The sequence below is a fragment of the Epinephelus lanceolatus genome, chromosome 21 (assembly GCF_041903045.1).
Source record: "Epinephelus lanceolatus isolate andai-2023 chromosome 21, ASM4190304v1, whole genome shotgun sequence".
NCBI lineage: Eukaryota > Metazoa > Chordata > Actinopteri > Perciformes > Serranidae > Epinephelus > Epinephelus lanceolatus.
This window is the reverse complement of record NC_135754.1, coordinates 11,032,506-11,054,871: the sequence shown is the minus strand read 5'-3', so window position 1 is coordinate 11,054,871 and position 22,366 is coordinate 11,032,506. Positions and strand designations below refer to the sequence as shown.

The 22,366-nt window shown below is 41.1% G+C and overlaps 2 protein-coding genes across 2 annotated transcripts in view; both read left to right on the top strand.

The window, feature by feature from the left end:
- The first annotated feature begins 1,604 nt into the window (after positions 1 to 1,604).
- On the top strand, positions 1,605 to 14,954 carry cops3 (COP9 signalosome subunit 3). The gene is made up of 12 exons (XM_033610513.2): positions 1,605 to 1,785; positions 2,714 to 2,843; positions 3,976 to 4,088; positions 4,692 to 4,741; positions 6,559 to 6,651; positions 6,896 to 7,075; positions 7,186 to 7,326; positions 9,268 to 9,441; positions 10,472 to 10,558; positions 10,945 to 11,058; positions 11,176 to 11,256; positions 14,111 to 14,954. The coding sequence occupies exons 1-12, from the start codon at positions 1,731 to 1,733 to the stop codon at positions 14,162 to 14,164; spliced, it is 1,272 nt and encodes a 423-aa protein (XP_033466404.1). The 5' UTR covers positions 1,605 to 1,730; the 3' UTR covers positions 14,165 to 14,954.
- A 309-nt stretch (positions 14,955 to 15,263) lies between these two features.
- The window catches only part of usp22 (ubiquitin specific peptidase 22), a 29,120-nt gene continuing 22,017 nt past the window's right edge, over positions 15,264 to 22,366 (top strand). The window contains exon 1 of the mRNA XM_033612090.2: positions 15,264 to 15,751. Within this exon, the coding sequence (XP_033467981.1) occupies positions 15,632 to 15,751 (120 nt within the window). The 5' untranslated portion in view covers positions 15,264 to 15,631. The remainder of the gene's footprint in view (positions 15,752 to 22,366) is intronic.

Genomic DNA, 22,366 nt, shown 5'->3' with positions numbered 1-22,366 from the left:
TGGTATTTTTTTTTCTTTTGCTCATTTTCAGTGATTGTAAATCAGTTTTATACATTTTGCATTTGCCACCAATCACAATTACAGTGCACTTCAGTATGCAGCTAGACATATGGTGGTATGGCAATGAAACAAAAAAATATTACTGTAGGCCCTATATTAAAGGTCCAGTGTGTAGGATTTAGGAAGATATATTGGCTAGGGGTGGGAGGAAAATTGATACAGCATAGTATCACACTATTTTTGTGTGGCAATATCGTATTGTTATACGGACACCAAGTACCAATTTTTTATTATATTACAAATTTTTGTAATATATATTACAAATATATATTACAAATTTAAATTAAACAATTGGTAGTATAGTAAAATACTATGATCAGTTGCTTTTCAGTTTACTAGATACATTTTGCTGTAAAAAAAATGGTTTAAGTGAGATAAACAGACTAACTAACTGTATTTTATTCGATAAAACGAGACTTGACAGAGTCTTCCTTTGGGGACATAATTCCTAGCATCTTTGTATTTTTATTCTACGTGTTTATTGTATGTGTTGTGTTCACATGTTGTTGTGCTGGGCTGCTCAAACCAATTGCCCCTTGTGGGATTAATAAAGTTGTCTGAGTCTGAGTCTGATAATTTACAGTTGAAACAAGGTAATAAATATATTTTATTGCCAGACTCAACATATTGCAACATGTTAAAAATTGTGTTAATATTGTATCATGACTTATGTATCATGATAATATTGTATTGTGGGGCCTCTGGTGATTCCTATCCCTAATATTGGCAGAAATGGAATATAACATGTTTTCTTTAATGTGTAATCACTTGAAAATAAGAATTTTCTTACCTTTGAATGAGCTGTTTGTATCTACACAGGGAGCAGGTCCTTCTCTACAGAGATCACCATGTTGCACCACCACGTTTATACAGTAGCCCACAATGGACAAACCAAACACTGGCTCTCAAACGTGGCTCTCATTCACGTTTTCGTGTCAGCCACTACCGTTAACAGCACCTCTGCAACAACTGCTTTATTCAATGTTTTTTAAGTGTTGAAATTGCCGAGTCAATTTGTTTTTGCGAGGAGGAGACCTCTGTGGATAATGTTGGTAAAAACCTCCTGAACATTTGGATCCAAAATATGATGAGCACACATTAAGATACCAGTGTGACGTTCCAAGCAGCGTAGAAGAAACACTGATATGTAGTATGAAACTGCTTTATTCAGTGTTTTTACCCATTTTAATACTGTACTGAACTGAACACTTGATGTATTTGGTGTCCAGTCTGTAGTCAGTGGATTCTGTAAAGTCAGTTACACAGGAGCTCTTACATTTAATACCATCTTCGTTGAAAACCCGGCAAATTGTACGTCATTTCCTGTATTTATTTTACTTAAAGGAAAAACTAGCACTGCAGTCGGAAATATACAACTGTAGTCCCTTTAAGATATATGACAAGGACAATAAGTTGTCAGTTCTAAATAATAAATATATTTATCAAAAATAGAGAATACGATAATACTTAAAATAAATCGTGTGTCTGGCCCTTTAAGAATCCAGTGGTCGGTTTGCAAATCTCGTTGCAGTCTGTTCTGTTTTTATGATATCGCGATAGCTTCACCTCAGTGGCGGCTGTGTGGCCCCCTGTCTTAGTCCGGACGGAGTTGTTTCTGACGTTTGAATGAAAAACAGTGCAAATTACCTCCACTTTGGACCCAGGAAATAATGGCTTCAGCCTTGGAGCAGTTTGTGAACAATGTGCGGCAGCTCTCCGCTCAAGGTAGGCTTGCTAAACTCATTCGAGTGGGAAGTATTAGCTAGTTAGCTAGCATATGCTATCCAATGCCTTGCCGATAGCTAGGCAGCCAAACTGGTCAGAGCCCTCTTTTTGCTTTATCATGTAAACACACCGCAAAAATGACTTTATGGGGCTGCGAGAGTTCTGTAAAGTATCACCAGAAGATGCGTTAGCACACGGGGACGCCTAGGATAACCGCGAACTGGGTGGTATATCAAAGAAAATGTCAAAATGCTACTTTTTGTTTTTGATCTAGAAAATAATTTCTGAGGGCTGCCCACCGGTAGTCCCGCCCTGGCCCCACATGATTGGCTGAAGAATGGAATTAACGAATGTTATTGGTTTAAAGTCAACTGTCAATCGCACTTGCATTACCTCTGTTGCAAGGCCTTGACAGGACACTTGACCGGCCGATTTATATTGAGACACTCAGCCACAGCTCGATGATCGTGTATCATTTTGTAAGTCAGTTTGTTTTCTACATTTGTAAAGAATAGCCTCTGGGCATCCGTAGACAAGAAAATTGCAATTTTATCACTAATTCGACCACTGAAACGATGGAGAAAATGCCTCAGCATACTCATCATTTACATTTCCTGTGATAAGAGGGATGTTATAATACCATGTGTAGTTTTCAGTTCAGTTAAGTCTTTGGGCATGTGTCCACAGCATGTAATAAAAATGTGTAAGTTGAAAATCATTGACATTTAATTCCAGTAGACCAACCTAATTCATTTATAAAACAGCAGGCCAGCCTAAAAGCAGCCTCATTTAAAACTAATCTACATCTAGCATTGCAATGTAATTCATTTAAGATATGAGATCTGTGTCCTTCCGAAGATCTAAAGGGTATGCAATAAGGTCTAAAGTGGTTTAATTTCCCTCTATTTTCCTGCCCCTTCAACTCCAGGCCAGATGACTCAGCTGTGCGAGTTGATCAACAAGAGTGGGGAGCTGCTGGCCAAAAATCTGTCCCACCTGGACACGGTGCTGGGGGCCCTGGACATCCAGGAGCACTCCCTAGGCGTGCTGGCTGTGCTGTAAGTATCCTGCTCTGTTCCTATTCCCATTTATTTATTGGTCTTGTTTGCCTTTGAGGTCAGTTCTGTCCAGTCTTGTGCTCTTCTACACTACCGTCTTCATGATGCTCCTTGTTTTCGCTTAATGTATCTCTAATTTGGGTCTGGAGTTTCTGTTATCGTTGTGTCTGTTGAAGGTCACATTGAACTTTTAGTGATTATTAGGGTAGAGGTGGTGAAACCTTGGAGAAAGATAGATAACAGAGAGAATGGTGAACACAATTTTGTTGCCAGTCTTTAGCTTAAAATGTGACTTGCCAAGTTGGTTGAAACAAAATAAATAATCCAGGATTGGCACCTTGAATAAAAGGTGCCATTCCCTTTCTTCTCAGCGGTATTGTGTTTGTAAAGGCTGCCTGTTGCATGTAGCATTGCAAATCTAATGCAGCCAAAAAGCAGCTCAAATCTACCTGTTGCAACTAATAATGTAGGCCTGAACTAACATTGTAACAAAGAAAACGATTATTTATTTTTAGTAAATCATGCATCATGAGTTCACTTCTGTATCACAAACCTCAAAAACTCAAGTAAACACGTTTCTATAGATACCATTGGAGCCTTTGCATATAGAGATGACCTAACAATTTAAGCCATCCAATTGTGCGTTTTCATTTTCTACCCACATGCCAGTGTGTTGTCATTACAAGTTAGAGCTGTATTATGCTTGAGTTCCCTAAAAACAATGTATGAACTCATTAAAAAGTAAGCCATCGTAAATGATCATTTATGACCCACTAGAAGTGTGTGGCGGTGCATTTCTTTATAGAGACCCTCCCTTCTGCCTGTATTTCCTTCCTTCCTTCTTATTTTGCTGTGTGTGGGATGTTCATTGCCACAGCATGCAGGTGAGGGTGGAGCTGTGTAAAGAAATACAGACAGATGCCAGACTGTACGCAGCACACATCTAAGAAGAAGCTACAAAAATGAATGGACATGGTGCCCAAAAAAATGAAGCAAAATAAAAAACGTTGCAAATGAAAATAAATCTAAGGTTGGCGTTTGATTTTGCTGGCAATATTGTTTACCATCAGTAACAATTAACCTAAATTAAAACTTAAAGGTCTTTTGCTCACCTCTATCTCTTTCCTTCCAGATTTGTGAAGTTCTCCATGCCAAACATCCCTGACTTTGAGACGCTCTTTTCCCAAGTCCAGCTTTTCATCAGTACCTGCAATGGGGAGCACATTAGATATGCAACAGACACTTGTAAGTCCAGACTAACTAAACCTGTCGCTCGTAGATGTTTGGGAAGCATGTTTGTGCCCTGCTGGTGGTTTTTATGTTGGACAGGTTTTCAGTAGAACACAAACAGATTTCTAAACTGATAAGTGTTTCTTTGCATATTGTGTTGAGAGCCTATAGTCTGCTAAAATGTGTTACACGTTATCTGAATTATGCCCACTCTTTCTCATGCAGGTACTTTACTATATAAAGATTTACCAAGCTGTATATCAGATACTGGCTTTTTCCTGTGTCTGCTGACAAGCTCTCAAGTGTTTTTTTTAGTAGCAATCAAAAATAAAACATGCTGCATTGTTGCTATGGTGTGGCATCTGTTATGTAGATTGCAACGGGCAGGTATGTTGCTGTAGCTGTGGTAGTGCTCAGCATTTGGCACAATTAAACCTTTGAGTTTGAGGGGACACATTGTATGAATGTATGTGTTTGCCCAGGTCTATGTTTGTGATGCATAAACTGCAGTGAAGTGTGTCCTGTGTACCCACGTGAGCAGCACTTTACACTTAACTAACCACTAAAAGCGTAAATCAATAATTTAACACCTTCCTTCCCGTCTGCTTCCTCCCACAGTTGCTGGTCTCTGCCACCAGTTGACAAACGCCCTTGTAGAGCGGAAACAGGTAAGACTGTGGATTCTGACTTCAGTGGAAGTGAAATGCCGAGCTAGTTATCATAACAGAGCTTTTATTCAGAAGCAAAAAATGTTTTCACTCCCAATAAATCAACAGTCATTGCTGATGTTTGATAATGAAGGGGAATAGATTTTTTAAATTACTAATTTAGTGCATAAAATGTAAAAAGCTAAAGCTGGATTAAATATGACAGAAAGAAAAGCTGCATTTTTTTTTTGCAGCTCTTTTGTAAGAGTCATCAGTAAAATGTCTCCATATCCTCGCTGGGAAACAGTATTTTCCTCAGTGATTATATTACAGATTATGCAATTTAAAATGCTGTTCTGGTTACACAAAACTATTTCCATTTATGACTCACACAGCACTAGTGTGCAGTGATGTAGTTGCTAATGAAGACGACAAAGTTTAAATATCATTTCAGAATACAAATGGGATTTATTTATTTATTTTAGAGTGGTGTCTTATTTCTCAGGGTGCCTTTATACTTATTTGGTTCAGATAAATCAAACTTGGATCCATTTGCCAGATTTCTATGTCTCATTTTGGCCCGTGTAAAAGCTGTCAATAGAGCCCTGGTGCGGACCAAACAACTGAACCCAGATTGTTCATTTGTGATCTGAAAGCAAACGAACCAACCACATGAAATCTTATGATAATAGATATGTGTTTTTAACTTGATTTTAAAAGACAAACTACCTAAAAAATCCGTCTGCTGATCGAGAAATCTGTTCACAAAGCTTTCTTACACTTTACTTGCATAAGGCCATGTATACAACCTATTTATGCAAACCATTTGGTTACCATGGTAACACATATGCACGTCAGCACGGGTTATTTCCCTCATTATCAGGTCAAAAGCTGCTAATACTGCTGTGCTTGTGTCTGACTCAGTATGCTTTGTCTGTTAATTAAATTCAATCAATACGGTCTCTACCTGTAAGTCATAATGCGCAACATGCAGTCAGATAGTACCAATATCGTTCTTATTCAGTTAGTTTTTCTTCAAGAGCTCTTTGTGACACTTAAAAAACATAAATATACACACCATTAAAGTGCTGCATAAACGTCTGTCAGTCACAGGAATTTGATTTCCTCATGTGGGTCCTGATCATGCAGGATGACAATCATCGAACCAAGGAGTCATCTGCTTCCATTAAAGACTTCCTGCGTAGTCAAACATAGTGTGCATAGTGTGTGTATTCACTGATGTAAACAGACTACCAGCTCCAAAAGTTGTAGGGCCTCGGACTTAAATCCCAATTCTGAACAGCACTAGATAAATCCTTACATATCACTCTTGTCTGTGTAGTCCAGTAGAGACAACAGAAAAACACCAACATCATCCCACCTGAACAAGAGTGTTAATGTTGGTGTGTTTTGTAATGTTTTTGAGCTTTGTATGATGTCCTCGTTACTGTGATGCGTCCTCGTCAACATGCCTGTTATGTGTGTGATGTTTTAAAGGACACCATGCAGTGTAGCTTGTGAGTGTCTGAAGCTATCTGTAATGCCATACACACAAAGCTGCAAAAGCAGTGTCCCCTGGGCCATAGTGGAATTAGTACATTTTAACGTTATTTTCCCCCACTGTCCGAAAAGACATGGCCCAAATGAGTCATCCCACTGCTCCTACGCCGCTGAGTCTCCGCATCCAGGAGTAGCATGTTTTCCTTTTCTGTCTCGATCTAAATATTTTAATGCATTTTAAAACGTGGTACAGGCCTGGACCGTTTTCAGTGTGTTTGGAAGTCTCAGAGAAGCTGCAGCTGAATAACTAACTGCATGTTTTTTTCTCCCTCTGACAGCCATTGAGGGGTGTTGTCGTCCTAAAACAGGCAATAGACAAAATGCAGATGAACACAAACCAACTTACCTCAGTTCATGCAGACCTGTGTCAGGTGAGTCACTGTATGGCTTCATGATATAACTTGCATGTGTAATTTTGCCACAAAATGTGATCTATTCAGCAGTTATCTTGGTTGTTTTCCATCTCCTCCTTCTATAAGTGCATACTCGTTGAACATGCCATTTAAAGGGTTGTGTTAAATAATTCAAACACAAGCTTAGTCCCAGCACAGTTCCTTCCCTTGTGACTGTCCAGTGTAATGCTCTAAGTTATCCTTACTACCTGTCTCCTCGCAGCTGTGCTTGTTAGCAAAGTGCTTCAAGCCCGCCCTGCCCTTCTTGGAGTTGGACATGATGGACATCTGTAAGGAGAACGGAGCTTACGACGCAAAGCACTTTTTATGTTACTACTACTATGGTGGCATGATCTACACGGGCCTCAAAAACTTTGAAAGAGCACTGTATTTTTATGAACAGGTACTCTCACACTTCTTAAACACTCTGACATGCATGCGTTTAATAACATAGCAAAATGGTTTCTGCGTTATATTTGTGGTGATCATATGTGCGTCATTTTCTCTTGTCAGGCAATAACCACTCCAGCCATGGCAGTGAGCCACATCATGTTGGAAGCCTATAAGAAATACATCCTGGTGTCACTCATTCTCCACGGCAAAGTGCAGCCGCTGCCCAAATACACCTCACAAATAGTAGGGAGGTTCATCAAGGTAAGGACAAATAGCCAGGATGGAATGAGTAGTATAGAGGTGCATTCACACAGAACGTGAAGCAAATTTTCGTCTTGTGTTACTCGTGCAAACACTGCTGCTGGAGTGTATTTGCAACTTATGAATATTTGCCCTTAAAAGCTGAACTAAGGGTTGTGCAAACTCACTCAGGAAGGCAGCTAACACTAACTTAAGTGTTACCTTGGTTCATAGCTGGAATCAAATAATGTAGACACGGAGGCTCTGTGTTCTGAACCAGTGTGAAGCAAGGCAGCAAGACTCTATGATTTTGCTGCACATTACCGCTTCACTCTTTCGTTATTTACCTTCCACAAATTCCACACCATTTAGTCCTATGGCTTCACTTACTTTTCTCCAAGCCCTCATCCCTTTTGTGCTGTCTCTGTCGAGTTGTAAAGCTCCAGGTGCCCACAGGGGGTGACAATAAGTTTGTCCTCCATTTGTGGTTCTCAGTTTCTTCAGGAGAATATCAACCCGATCTGAGCACTGAAAGGTTTTTGTGACACGGTGTCAGGCCTTGACTATGCATGTAATCATGCTGTGCAAAACATTTGAACACACCTTTAGGGTTTTGCTGTCTTGGTTAGTGATTACATTGGCAAGCATTTAGGTAACCGGATTTTAAGCTGATGCAAGCCAGCTCATTATAATTTTGTTAGAATAGCCAGATAAAACTAGTCAAGAAATGTACACTAGCTAAAACTATTGCAGTCTAATATAACAAGTTTTTACTGTTTTTGTCTAAACTATTTTAGACAGTTGTTTTATGGTCATTGTGGAGAATGTAGTTTGTGCTGCTGTTGAACTGTTTTGCGTCATTCAAGAGTTAAACAATAAATCTCACTCGAACCAATATCGTGATGTAAGAGAAAGCATTTTTCAAATCCCAAAAGTTGTGATTAAAAATAACAACAACAACAACAACAACTGAGTTGGAAACAAGTGACACCGTGAACCTTAATGTGCACACTTGCACACACACGCTGCCCTTACACCACGTGACATATGCAGTGAGAGTAGATGAAGAAAACAACTTGTAAATGCCACACCACATGTAAGTTTTGATGCTTGCAGTACTAGTACCATGTGACAATGGCCAAGGCCGGTTAAAATGCAATCCACATGGTTACATATTACATTGTTGCTGTAGCAAGTGTGTGGTCAAGTGAGACAGAAAGTTGGCATTGGCGATTAAAGCAGAGAGTCCATGTTCTTACTGCCACAGTCTGTAAGCTAAAGCAGGAACAGTTAACAACATGTTAACAATGTGGAGAATGGTAGAGCCATAGCCAGTTTGCAAGTCAGTTTGTGTGATTTGTTTCTGTTACTGACTGGATATCAGTAATATTAATATGTATCTTTCATATATTAATGTTCAGATAGGCCTGTTGTTCTGTAGTGCTTTATGTTTTTTTTCTAAGATTTTATTTAAGTCATATATTACATGTTGACAAGGCTTGAAGTTAAACATTTGTAATATTCTGTTGGTGTGATTGAAGGTTTTTGTCATTCAAAAGCTGATTAGGTATTAATTTATGCATCACTTTATCTCATTTCCTACATGAAAGACCAGTTTATATGTTGGCTGTATACAATGTTGTGTTTGTCTTACTAGAGCTGCATGTGCCTTTGAAATTATAGACCCTCAAGCACCCAAAAGGTTTTGCCATCATGCAAAGCCCTTTGCTGTTTATCTAGGTTTCATGTGAGGAGTCAAATAGGTTACCGTTACCTTCATTGGTATTATCAAGTAACCTGTTGTTTATGATATAATCAATCTTTTTTATTATAACAAAGTCCAAAGTGCTTAGTGAACTGGCTGTAAATACCTAGACTGAGTGAATGATGAATGAATGTGCCACTGACTAACTGGTGTTCTCTTTGTCCCTCCTCTTCCTTTTCTCTTACTGCTGCCTCTAGCCCCTGAGCAACGCATACCACGAGTTAGCTCAGGTTTACACCACCAACAACCCGGCCGAGTTGCGCGGTCTGGTCAACAAACACAGCGAGACCTTCACACGAGACAACAACACAGGCCTGGTCAAACAGTGCCTCTCCTCCCTGTACAAGAAGAACATCCAGAGGCTAACAAAGGTGGGTGTGCCTGCGTGTTTGTGTGTCCTTGTATTTCTTTATTAATTCAAGACAGATGTTTTCACAAGAAAATATGAGTGAAATCGGTCCAGCCCTCGTCGCTTCATGTGGTGGTTAAAGCTGTAGTGTACATGTAGCATGTAGCTGTTAAGTTCAGCTTATTTGACCAGGTGAAATCAATACCTTTTTTTTTTTTTTTTTTTTTTTTGTTTAAGGACGCAGTTAAATGAGAAATTAATTTTCCCAGTTTTAATCAAGTATCACTGTGTGTTTATTGCAAATGCAAAACCTTTCTTTCCTTTTCTTAAACAATGAGTCGGCGGTCTAATTTGTTCATCTCTCCCTCATCCTCCTGATCCAACAGTGAAGGAGGTGTGTGTGGAGCCAGCAGTCTGCTCCACTGTCGCTCTGTGTTGCACTAAACTCTAAGCCCACACACTTTTTAGTGATTGCCAAATGCCAAGGATTTGATTTAAGTCCCTGTTGTAACTGTACTAAAATATCCCGTTTCACTGGGAAATGCGTCATAGTACAGAAGCTGCAGACGCTCTCAACTTTGATCTGAGACATCTTGGAATGTCTCTCAGTCTTGCTCTGCTACAACTGTGCTGCTGCACCTCATTAGCATTGACAGTGATCCAAATGACAGGAAACATCCAAAAAACATGGGTGACTGAAGGCAGACACACATCTGACAGCCAGCTGCTTGTTTGGAGAGAGAAAAACTGATATGAATCAAGAGCTTGTTGTCTTCAGCTACAGCTGGGTAACATCACTTACCCAGCTGTAAGTGGGTAAAATATGAAATATCTTAATGTTTTGGTAAATTTGTTTTTTTTTTCTGCGGCTTTAACGCTTTGCTGCAGTTAGCTGATGCAATATTTTGCTTTTAATTGAGCAGTTTAAACTTCATTGAACCAAATTCAACGATCCAACACTCAGCTAAAGAAAAGTAACTGCGCATGAGTTCATTAGATCCTTCAGTCTGATATTTTTTAAAACCACCTCCTGTTTCATGTGCCCCCTGCAGACCTTTCTGACGCTGTCCTTGCAAGACATGGCGAGTCGAGTGCAGCTGTCAGGCCCCCAGGAAGCAGAGAAATACGTCTTACACATGGTAAGTTGGTCCAGAGAGTATAAAAGCTGGCAAAGTCAGCATGTCCAACATGTCATCTGTACACCTACTTAAAATCAAAAGGAATGTTTTAATCACTGCATATTAGGTCTGCTATTTAATGGAGAGGGGTGGGTATTATGAAATATTATGATGTTGAATATATATTTTGTACAATATGCTGTCAGTATTTTATCAGCTTTACAAAGCAGTTCTTACCTTGGTCATTTAACACTTCTAAACTTGGCTAATTAAGCAGGTTTTTCTTTTATAGACTTAGAAGTACAAATTTTGCATCTGACCTTCTATCAAGCAGCAGTTTACCATTGATCTGTAATAGCAGTTTTCTGTTTAATTTTCATCATGCTCCTCTTTATGCTTCTGTGCAGATTGAAGATGGTGAGATCTACGCTAGCATTAACCAAAAGGATGGCATGGTCTGCTTCCACGACAACCCCGAAAAATACAACAACCCAGCAATGCTCCACAAAATTGACCAAGAGGTGAAGACGTCCAACTCTATTTACGGTGTCGTCCTGTTATGATGTTATGTATGAACCCTGACAGTATGTTTGGTGGTAACTACTTTTAAAGTGAAGCTGTCGTTTCTCTCCTTTCAGATGTTGAAATGTATAGAGCTGGACGAGAAACTAAAGTCTATGGATCAAGAAATCACAGTAAACCCACAATTTGTGCAGAAGGTAACAGCATCAAATATATAAATATATATTTTTTTGTTATTTGGACATTGTTTTTTGCATGTGTGGATGCATTTTGCTTTGTGGAATCTTAACAAATATGTCCTTGTGAGTGTCATAGTGTGTACCTTGTGCCTTAAGGCTGGATTTACATATTTTTACGAGTGCATTGCCTGTTTAAAGTTGCCTGGAACAGGCCGACTGCTTGGCCTCTGGTATTGCTGCTTTCAGCTTTCTCGAGAGCCGCTCATCCAAACAGCTTCACACTCCTCACTGAATTTTCTTGGTTCCTGAGGAAATACACCTGCCATGACATCACTGCATCCCCTCGCAATAGTAGAGTAGTAGGATTAGATACCAAACTGGGTAGTTGTAAGGGTACAGATTGAGGCCTAGTCCACATGGACCCATGTACTTCTGAAATCGTGTATTATTCTATGCAGTTTGGCTGTTTGGCCACACGCAACTGCACTTTTGGGCCCAAAAAACGGAGTCAAGGGTTAAGTTTTTGGAAGACTCCGGGACCAGTGGTTGCATGTAGATAGGATAACCGCAGTATTTTATTACCTGTCTCCATTGTTTGACGTCAGAGCAACGGTAAATAGCTAGTGAAATGGCAGACCAAACAAACATGCTGGTGCTAACTTTATTTGTGAGCGTGCTATCTGCTCTCTTTGGATGGCATATCCAGCTGCTCGACCTAACGACCAACGAAGGAGGCTGCTCCTGTTGCTAGCTACCCCAACTACTAGGGGTGTAATGATACATTGATCCACATCGATACATCGATTCATTGATTAACGATCCGATTATATAGATGCAAAATGAAAACATCAATCCATATCGTCATCTTAAAGATACACATTTATTTTGAAATTCACATAGCACGTCTGTGTCACCATTTCTGGGCAAGCACGCCTCCGCTCATCAACAAACAGAGCTCAGAAATAAAATTCTCAAATCATATTCTAGTTGTTTTTGTGAGTTGATGTAAATGATTGTGTTAGATGGGCATATGATATCGCGTCATATCAATCGCAGGCTCCTGAATTGAATCGAATCAAAATTGTATCGTGGCAGACTTTGTGATATCGGCAAACATCGTATCGTCATCCAAACAAATCGATATAATATTGTATCGCGATGAAGCTGGTGATTTACACACCTTCCAACTACACTACCACGAAAGCAGCGACGGGCCTGCCAACGGAGGTTCTGGATTGACTCTGACTTCTGATTGGTTAAAAATGGCCTTTCTGTTAGAAGTTACATCGCCACCTACTGTTTTGGCATGTGTATTACATCACTTGGCAGCGGGTTTTGCGGTTTCGTGTGGATATCTTATATATTACACCATAACTTATTTGTCACACCACTCGTGCGGATGAATCTTTTTGGAAACCGGACCCCGAAAAACTTCAGTTTCAGAAGTACAAGGGTCCGTGTGGACTAGGCCTGAATTACTGCGGGACTACGAGTATGTATTAACGTTGAATCCATTGGTGGCAAGTGGCAGTACCTAAGAGCGCATCAGTGTGAGAATGCTGGGTTTAGACAGGAAGTGGAAGTGCAGGCTACAGTGCTCAGCTGAGCCCCCGGGTTAAACTTCAGACAAAAGGGGGGGAAGCACCCACGGCTGGGAAATGCTTCCCTACAAGCCTAACACTACAGTGCTTCAGCTATTTCATTTAAATCATAGCCTCATATCACTGCTAGACTAGCTGGCACACACACACACACACACACACACACACACACACACACAAGCAAGCAGACAGATATAAAAGATACGCTCTTTATGTCATTAGAAAGGAGCAGAGGAGCAGAATTTTAGTTTCCTAAGCCACCCCTGCAGCTTGTTCAGAAATTCAATTTTTGTTGTTAAAGTAAAGGCACTGTTGGGTACCTGTACCTAATTGCAGTTAGCAGTATCGCTTCAAATGTAAACATTCCCAACCCTGTACATTATACGCATCATTTGGGTGTGAAAGCTCACACCAACATTTTATGGCCTCAATGAAGTCAAAGCATTTAACCCCAAAGTTACATTGCTGCAGCTGTAAATGTTTGAGTTTGCTACAGTCTAACATCTCCGACCTTTCTTCTATTCTTGAATTTACTGTAGTGAGTGACTTGGAGCGAGCTGTACCCAGCATGTCCTGCGGCGGTGTAACAGTTAATAGGGGTCTCTCAATACACTGCACAGTGTGTACTTCTGGTGGTAGATACACACTTCTAATAAACGTGTCCCCTAGATCTCAAGAGCTCGCATTCAACACTGCACTCCCTCGGGTCCTCAGCAGTGCACCGATAAGTGTGAAGTCGAATGGATGAACGGTTGTCGAGAAAATGGAAGGACTCAGATACAGAGACAATTTCATTTTAGTTGGATTCATGGTGCAAAGATGCTTTATATGTGGGGGAGTTGAATTAAAGATTGTAGTACAACAGTAGCTAGAGTTGTTGGAAGTACAAAAAAAAGAGACAGTTGTACAAGACATGTCCTTTTTTGTATTTAGGTGTTACAAACGCATTGGCACTACATATATATCATCAAAAACAGAAAGAAGTCGATGGATATGTCTTCAGGGCTTTGTTCCAAGAAGCAGGTTTATTGAGAGGATCAATTCTCTGAGCGCCATATAACATTCCCTCAAATCTGGAACATGGACGAGTGTAAAAAGATCAGTTATGGGTTTTCTCAGCAAAGAATTCATTCGTAACCCTCCTGCTTCTTTAAAGAGGTCCAAGATGTAACAGAACTGTTAGCCGTATTATGGAAACGCAGCAGGAACCGGTTTCTCCAGTTGTCAGGTCAGGTAACATTCTCAACGTGTGACATGTGTTTACTTTCCAGAGTATGGGATCGCAGGAGGACGATGTTGGTAGCAAAACATCAAGTTATTCCTGAGGGGCCTTGGACAGGGAGAGAACGCTGCCACCACCCAACACGTTCTTCCCCAGGATGAGTTGGATTTTTTTAAAAGAGGAAAACAAACAAACATTCTATTGCATAAGGACATTGGTCAAGGAAAATCTAATTGTGTGGAATGATGATAAATTTGGTTATTCTTTCTTCACAGTGTCTTAAGGATAACAAATGATCCTTACAGAAAAGGAAAAAGATTACAATTTTGTCAGTGTTTTATTTATCAATGTTCAGGTTGGAGCGCCACTGCTACATTAACAGAAACCACAATAATAAAAACTGGACTTATTTGTTCCAAACATATGTGTGAATAATCTCACTGTTTGTATTGGTTCTGCTGCATGATGGCCGTAACAAGAGGGCATTACATGAGGTAAAAACATCTATGGCTGACGAGGAATAAATCTGATATATTCTACATTTGTAAAGACTGCAATGATCATTTCCCTCTCACTCCTTTTCGGTTAGAATGTAGCTGTCATCAATAGCAAATCTGTACACATGGACATGCCCTTGACCAAACTCGGCACAATGGAGGAGTCGTTCACAATCTGGTGCACTGTTTTGTTTTGTTTTTGTTTTTTCCTTTTTCTTTTTTTGTTTTTTTAGGTTGGATCCACTAGAGGTCGCTAGAGCACTGTATAGAAAACCGTTTTGACAGCTTGTTATTATTACAAGAGGTGAAGTCAACAGATGAAACCAAACTGTCATGTCATTTGGGAGCTTGAGCTTTGCGATTGTGGATCTGTTAATAATAAATTGTTTAAGAATATAGTGCTGGGTTTCATGGCTTTGTGAAAAGATTCTCATCCCTTTGCTTCTACGTGTGCTGTGAGGGTGAATTTACAATTTCCATCCACTATTGATTGTCACATTGTAACGTTCTTGATTGATACAGTGAAGCTGATTTATGTTTCAGCCAATGAGCGCCCTTATTCAGGCGGATGTGGTGTACCGGAAAAAAGCGCCAATCACAACGCAGCATCCACTCCATAGGGGCGGGACTTAACCGCTAAAAAGAAAGTTGGCACACGCCAATCACACGCATCACTCGGCTCTGATTGGTCAGCGGGTATGAATGAGGTGGGTCTTAACGACACACCGTGTAAGCTACTGTTGAAATTCCAGTGCTAACCAACTTTAGCCAGCTTGCTAACATGTAATTCAGCGAATTTGAAGAACTACACTTACAATGCAATACTAGACTTATAGGCATAAATAATATCTCATTTCCAACAGAGTAATACCGGAAAAATCGTCTTAATGTTTGCTACTGCGCGTGTCTCCGCTACTGCAACCAGGACATGTCCAGTTAGCCCGAGCGCAGCAATCGCTGGATAACGAACCTGGCAAGCTAACCAGCCAGCCCGTCTCTACTGGGTCTGCGTTGAGGGATTTGAACAGGTTTCGTCGCCCAGAGGACAGTGAAAGCCGGATGCTGTGACTACCATGAGTCCCGCAGGCTGCCCCCATGTCAACGGCTTCAAAGTGGACAACTGGAAGCAGAACCTGAGAGTTATTTATCAGTGTTTCGTGTGGAGCGGTTCAGCCGAGACCAGAAAACGAAAGGTAACAAGTGACAGAGGAAGACGAGTGCTTGGAAGGGACCCTAACGTACGCCAGACTGTGTGTGTTTCTGTGTGTGTGAGCTGGCGTCGCATGCGTGGACAGTTCCCCGCCCTTCCAAAACAACACGAACATCCGACACCCTGAATGCCAAAGTGCTGTTTACTCTCCCTCAAATACTACCCACGCTTTAAGTCTAGTTCCCCCTTTGTGTGGGGCTTGAACTCGCCTGAATGCCAGCCTCAACACCTGGCAGACCCCGAAGCAAACTATCACCCAGTTAACCCCCGCCAACGTTAGCTTACTTCAAAGCTAGGGACCGCATAATAGATTAGAAAGCTGATGTGCTTGTGTTTGCATTGGCACTGCGCCTGCAGTGGCTCCACTTCCTTCCACCAGCAGACCGCAGGCCAGGATTACACGGTGGTATTTCCTCGCTTAGGAGGAATTAATTGATTAAAAATCAACTAACCGTCCTCTCTACTTGTCATCCAGGAAACTCAAAATGACACAGATGCATCATTGCTATCTTTGCACTGCACGACAGCATCAATAAGGGACTGTACTGTACTTATCAGAGGGAAAGGGGAGGCAGGGTTGTGACTTTTTTTTTTTCTTTTCAAATCTACACCGTCCCCAAAGCTGCAGATATTTTCCCTCAATTCTCCTTGAGTGACTGGGGGAAATTGCATGACCTTCCCTCCACCATATGTAACCATATTTTTTAATATTCATATCAAATGTAGGTAGTATTGGGGACAATGCAATGAGCAAACAGCCCAGGAGTGAGCTATCCACAGAAAACAACCAGCTAATTTCTTAAGCACAACGCAAATGATGTGTTGTAGAATGTTTGAAATTTGAAAATTTGATGATAATTTATGTTTTTACAGTTTCTAGCTAGGATAAATAGTGTGATTTTGGCAATTTTTGATGAAAACATGCCTTTCAAAGCCACCAAAGAGATTCAGGGTTTAGAGGGAATGTAAAATAAATACAAAATACAACCATTTAAAATTTTCAACCAGCTTTCTATCAAAACAATGTGGGTAACCATCTAACCAGTGTGTAGATAACACATTTCCCTCGCAAGCGAAGAGGCCATTAACCGTCAGATGACGGGGATTGGTAAAGAACGGGCCGACTTACGAGAGAATCGCCGAAGGACTGACTAGCCGCGGCTTCCCTCCCACGTCACTGGTTACGTCACACGCTGAGCTACATGTTTTGATATTTGCTCACACCCCCCATTGCCCCGAAAAAGGCGCATTCTGTATAAACAAAATTAGGCAGGCAGCATTTTGCCGCACTCCCCGATTTTGTTTTTATACAGAAGTGGAATACGAGACAGACCGGCCTCTCTACGTCTCTCTCAAACTCACACTGAAATCTGAAAACGAAACTAATCGGTGATCAAACATATGTCAAGATTATGGTACTGCATTCACTACTCCTCCCCTACAGTGTTTTTAGAAATATATTTTAGTGTCGTGTCTAGCTGTAATAGCAAGAGTTTGTCAACAGGAAGTGGGCAGTTTTCTGCCTTTCAAGCAAAAGCATACTTTTTCGCTTGTGGTGTATCACCATTTTCTTCAAAGTATTTGCATCTTTCTACAGCATAGACATTCTCATCTTTCCAGCAGCAAAGTGCTTCTTTAAAGTTGTATGTTCCTCCCCTAAGGAAAAAATGATTTAACATGCCTCCCTCGTTTTGCATCACCCCCCTGCCCTCTTATAAATAATGAACTGTCCCTAAGGTTGACTGTTAAAGCCATCGCCAGTCAGCCTCTCTTTCACTTTCTCTTTCTCTTTCAGATATGCGCAATATTAGCATGTTGTGCTCGTATCTGCAGTGTGTGCCTACATACATCGTGCACTCAGATGTGCTCTGGGACAACCCCATGTCCCCTGTCATCTGCTACGGGATCAGTGGGAGCTGGTATTCCAGGAGGCATGTTTACTGAAATAAATGGTGAAATATTTGCAGGGTCTCCTCCTGCCATAATTGCCTGGTTCTCTGCCCCTGCTCCCACCCTAACCTGAAGAGCAGACAAGGCTGGCAGAAAGGCTCACATTCCTCCTGCGCATTGCCTCCCTGTGGCACAGCATTTTTATTGATCGCGGCTCAGTTTTCCACTCAGATGCGCTCATGCCTCTCTCAGGAAACCAATGCAGCAGGCAGTTAAATTCTGAATTCCATTTACTATTTTTTTAATGGGAGACTTACTCTGAATCAGAATGGCTCTAAAGATCGTGATTAGAGATCTTTACAGGGTTTGGGGAAGACGATGATGGATTTATTAGTCATATGTTCTGTTTCCAGTCAAACCTTAGCTCCAACATATGCTTCAGTTTGTTTTTGTTTGCATGGAAGAAAATCTCAGCACCCATAAGCTTATCACACGTCATTAGCCTCTGAGGAAATGCAGCAGGTTTACCCAAATATTCCAGTCTAGCTGTTGCTTCCACTATCCATTCCCTCTGGTTAGCTGTATCGGGGCAACAGAGGATAAAGACAAACATTGCGTATCCCCCACAATCCTAAGAAGAAACAATTGTTTTTATGTAAGTTTCAACAGCCCCCACCCATACCATCATTCACTCTCCACTCCATGCTGACCATTGATGCTGATCAACACTCAGTCTGCATCACACTGACCTTCAGACGCAGATTGAATTCTAAGCATTTGTTCACCTTGACAATTCAAAGGCTCCGCTCTTTGGTTGGCTGCCATGTGAATCACAGAGGTGTCTAATCACATCTGCATGACGGCTGCATTGGATTTTTTTTTTCCTCAAGACATTGCGATGGAGAATGACTGGAGCCTTGCGTTCTAATTCCTCCATGCTGTAACGATAAATTAGGCCACGTGTAAATTCGTGATCTTCATGTTTCATTTACAAATAATCGCACTTCATCAGACAGGAAGAGCTGTGTTTGTGTGCACCAAGCCACCGTATGAGTCAGCCCCACTCAAACTCTGAGCTTAGTGCCAGAATCAGTGCTGCTTTTCTACTGAGTCCTGTAAAGGCTGTCGTCTGTTAGCCTGCACCATTGCTGCTGCCTCTGGTCAGTTCAGCGACACAAAATGGAATCATTGTGAAAGAGGTCCAGGGGGTCGTAAACTCGAAGCTGGCGGCAAAAAGACAGAAAGTCAGTGAGATATTTTATATTAGCTCAGGGTCAGTGTACTCCTGGCACTACCAGCTGACTTCAGTTACATTATTAAAGGAGCAGTGTGTAAGATTTAGCGGGATTTAGTGGCATCTATTTGTGAGGTTTGTGTATTGCAACCAGCTGAAATTACTCTGGTTAGAATTTCTTCAGTATTCATTGTTCAGGAGGTTTTTACCAGGAGCTGAATTATTGTCAGAGGTCTCTTCCTCTCCTCAACAAATGGACCCAGTGATTTGACCCCTTAAAAACACTGAATGAAATATTTTCATGTTAAAATAATCAGTGTTTTCCTGACACTGCTCATCACAGAGGGGATGCTAACTATGGTGGCTGAGGCGAAAATGCGAATGGCCCTATCTAGAGCCAGTTTTTGGTTTGTTTGTTCTGTGCTACTGTAGAAACACGGCGGTGCAGTAAGGTAGACTCTGGACAATTATCCACTCCTCACGTAGATATAAACGGCTCATTCTAAGGTAACGAAAACACGCAGATTCTTATTTTCAGGTTATTATACATTTTAAAACCATACTTATCATATTACATTCAAATTCTGCCAGTATACCCCCCTAAATCCTACATTCTGGACCTTTTAAGATAACGACCTATATTCATAAATTTTCTTTTATGATGAATCTGTTTTTTACGTCTGGAATCTCCCATCTACAACGGGCTTGAGACGTGCCCCCGTTTGAGGACTTGGCTCAGGTTCCGGAGTTACTCCTTTAGGAGTATGATCCCATTTGATGCGGCGGTGGGAACCTCTTGCAACCGCATGCCTTTGCTGACGTTGACCCCAGCAGGATTCGAATCCTGGACCGTCGGCATGGAAGACGAGTGCTCAAACCACTACACTACTTCAAATATAACTTCTATTTCGAATTGTGACTTTTTTCCTTAACTTGTGACTTGTATTTTTTTGTCAGAACTACAGTATTTGATGTATTGCGTTTGTTTTGGAGGGAATAGTCCTGTCTGGACACCTCCTCTTGATGCAGGCCTCTCCCTTCAATGAACGAGACAGATGTTGCATTTGGCTGACAGTGCGATAATGTCCACACTTACACTTCTAACCAGGATCTTTCCAGCCCATTACCCTCTACTGCTCTTCTCGCATAACATCCTGTCGGCAGATGGCTCGTCACTGACATGGCAGCGTTCGCAGAAATATGACATGGACAGAGCTCCGGGTGTTCTCTGGGCGTTAGGACAACCACAAGGCCTCACTGTGCATGTGGCCTCTTAGTACACGGACGGTGTGCCGAAGCAGAGTTACTGTATGTCCATAAGGACTCCACATGTGTACTCAGACTCCTGCTGGAATGACAGCAGAGGATGTGGAGACGTGTTGACAGACGGGTAGACACAAATTCCTACATGAATACAATGTTCTCAGGGACCAGAAAAATACACATGCGCGTGGTAACACTGACAGTTGGAAGAATGAGTGAGGAGAGATTGTTGCATATTGATGCCTTTTCATAATTCATGTGCTGTCTAAGCACTTATGCATGGATGGGGTGTGTGTGTGTGTGACTGGAATGAGAATCAGTTTTTTTTTTGTTTTCTTCTCTTTCCATTTTGCATGTATGTCCATGTTAAGGCTGGCATGCCAAGCGTATGCTAAAATCATCAGCCACAGAGGTTGGTCTTCTGTTCGTTAACATGTAGGCTAAAGATCTGACCCGAATATTATTTGAATCTGGTTAAACGAATTGTTGGACGCTTTGGAAGATATGCATGTCTGCTTTTTTGCTGAGTAATATAAGAAGATTGATATAATTTATGTCTGTCAATAAAATATAACGCTAGAGCTAGGGGACAATTACCTTAGGGAGCGATCACACCGAGATGAAACGCTAGAAACACGACGCCAGTAAAACCATTGGTTTCCTATGAAATAGCGTGTCTGACCGTCGTTCAAGCATCTTTGTAGACAGCCGTTTTTCCGGCGTCTTTTTAGACGCGCGTAGACGCTGAAAAGTTAAAATATTTTCAACTTTTTTGAGCGTCAGACGCCAGTAGCTAGCGTGCATTGAATAAGCGCTTCCAGCGTTTCAAGCGTCTCTGAAGCATCCACGTCTCTAGCATCTCATTTCTGTGTGATCACCCCCTTAGCTTAGCACCAGGTCAAGACTGGAAACAAAGGGAACAGCTAGCCTGACTTGTAGTTTTTATTTTTTAGTTGGGTATTGATTAAACAAACAATATGTAACTTGCTAATTCGTGAGCTCGAGAGGTACTGGTAGGCAGATTTTGTTGCTCATTATTTTTTTCAAACTAGTTTCACTTAGTTCTGCCCTACTGTGCTATGATTAGCTGGTACTTGTCACATCGACGTGTCAAGGTCATCTAGTTCCATTATATTGGAGAGAAGGCAGACAGACATCTCTACGGCCGATATCTCCAACTCTCAGCAACTCACAACAAAACAATCTACGCTGATAAATAGCACTAATGGTAAAAGGAAAAATATGTATTTTTTGATTTTGTGGGTGAACTGTACCTTAAAATGCTAAATAATTACTTATTCCAACTTCTCAGTTCTGGAGATATGCTGCTTGTCTGTCACGTATCATTTAATGTCTTTGGGTTCTGGATTGTTGGTCACACCTAAGTCATTTGAAAGTGTCACCTTGAGCTCCTGGAAATTACGAAGTGCATTTTTCACTATTATCTGACATTTTTAGACAAAAGATTATAGCAATGATGAATCAGATGCTACTGTAGCACTGTCATTCCACAATGAAACCAGGGTATTAAATGCATATTCTCATGCAACATTAGCTTACAATACACAAAATGTGTTGGCACAGGCGCTAGGCAATGTAGCAGAACAGCAGCCACTGAAATGCTTCGCTCAGTTCCTTTTTTAATATGTTTTCGATGCTCGTTGTGCTTTTGGCGTGTATTCCACTGAGATTTTGATGTCAGCCATTCTCCAAAGTTTTTTTATTACTGTTGGCACCAGCCAGTACAGGTGGACTGGGACACTACGCCACAGTTTTGACCACTGCAGTCCACAGTAGTCTTATTACAAAACATTTACATCCTCTCTTTCTATTAACTATTCCACTCTGCACATTAATGTTCTTTGAAGGTGACTGTGAAGTGAAATATTTTAGCTTGCAGAACACATAATGCATAGAATTTGACATTGAAATCAACCTTTGCAATCATCACTCAATTTCAGATATCTTCCCTGAGATTTTCTCTCCTGGTCTTTGTCTCTCGTCTTTGCCCCCATGCCTTCCTCCATCTCCTTTCTTCTCCCTCCTGTCTTTTCTTATTTTCCCTCTCGTCTTTCCAGGCACTTCTCATTTCTTCTCACCTCCTCATATTCATGCCGGCTCATTGGCATGCCAGCTTCTCATCTGCATGCTTTTGAACACCTCGCTATCTACCCTCCATCCACAGCCATGCCACCCCCCTCATCTTTCCGA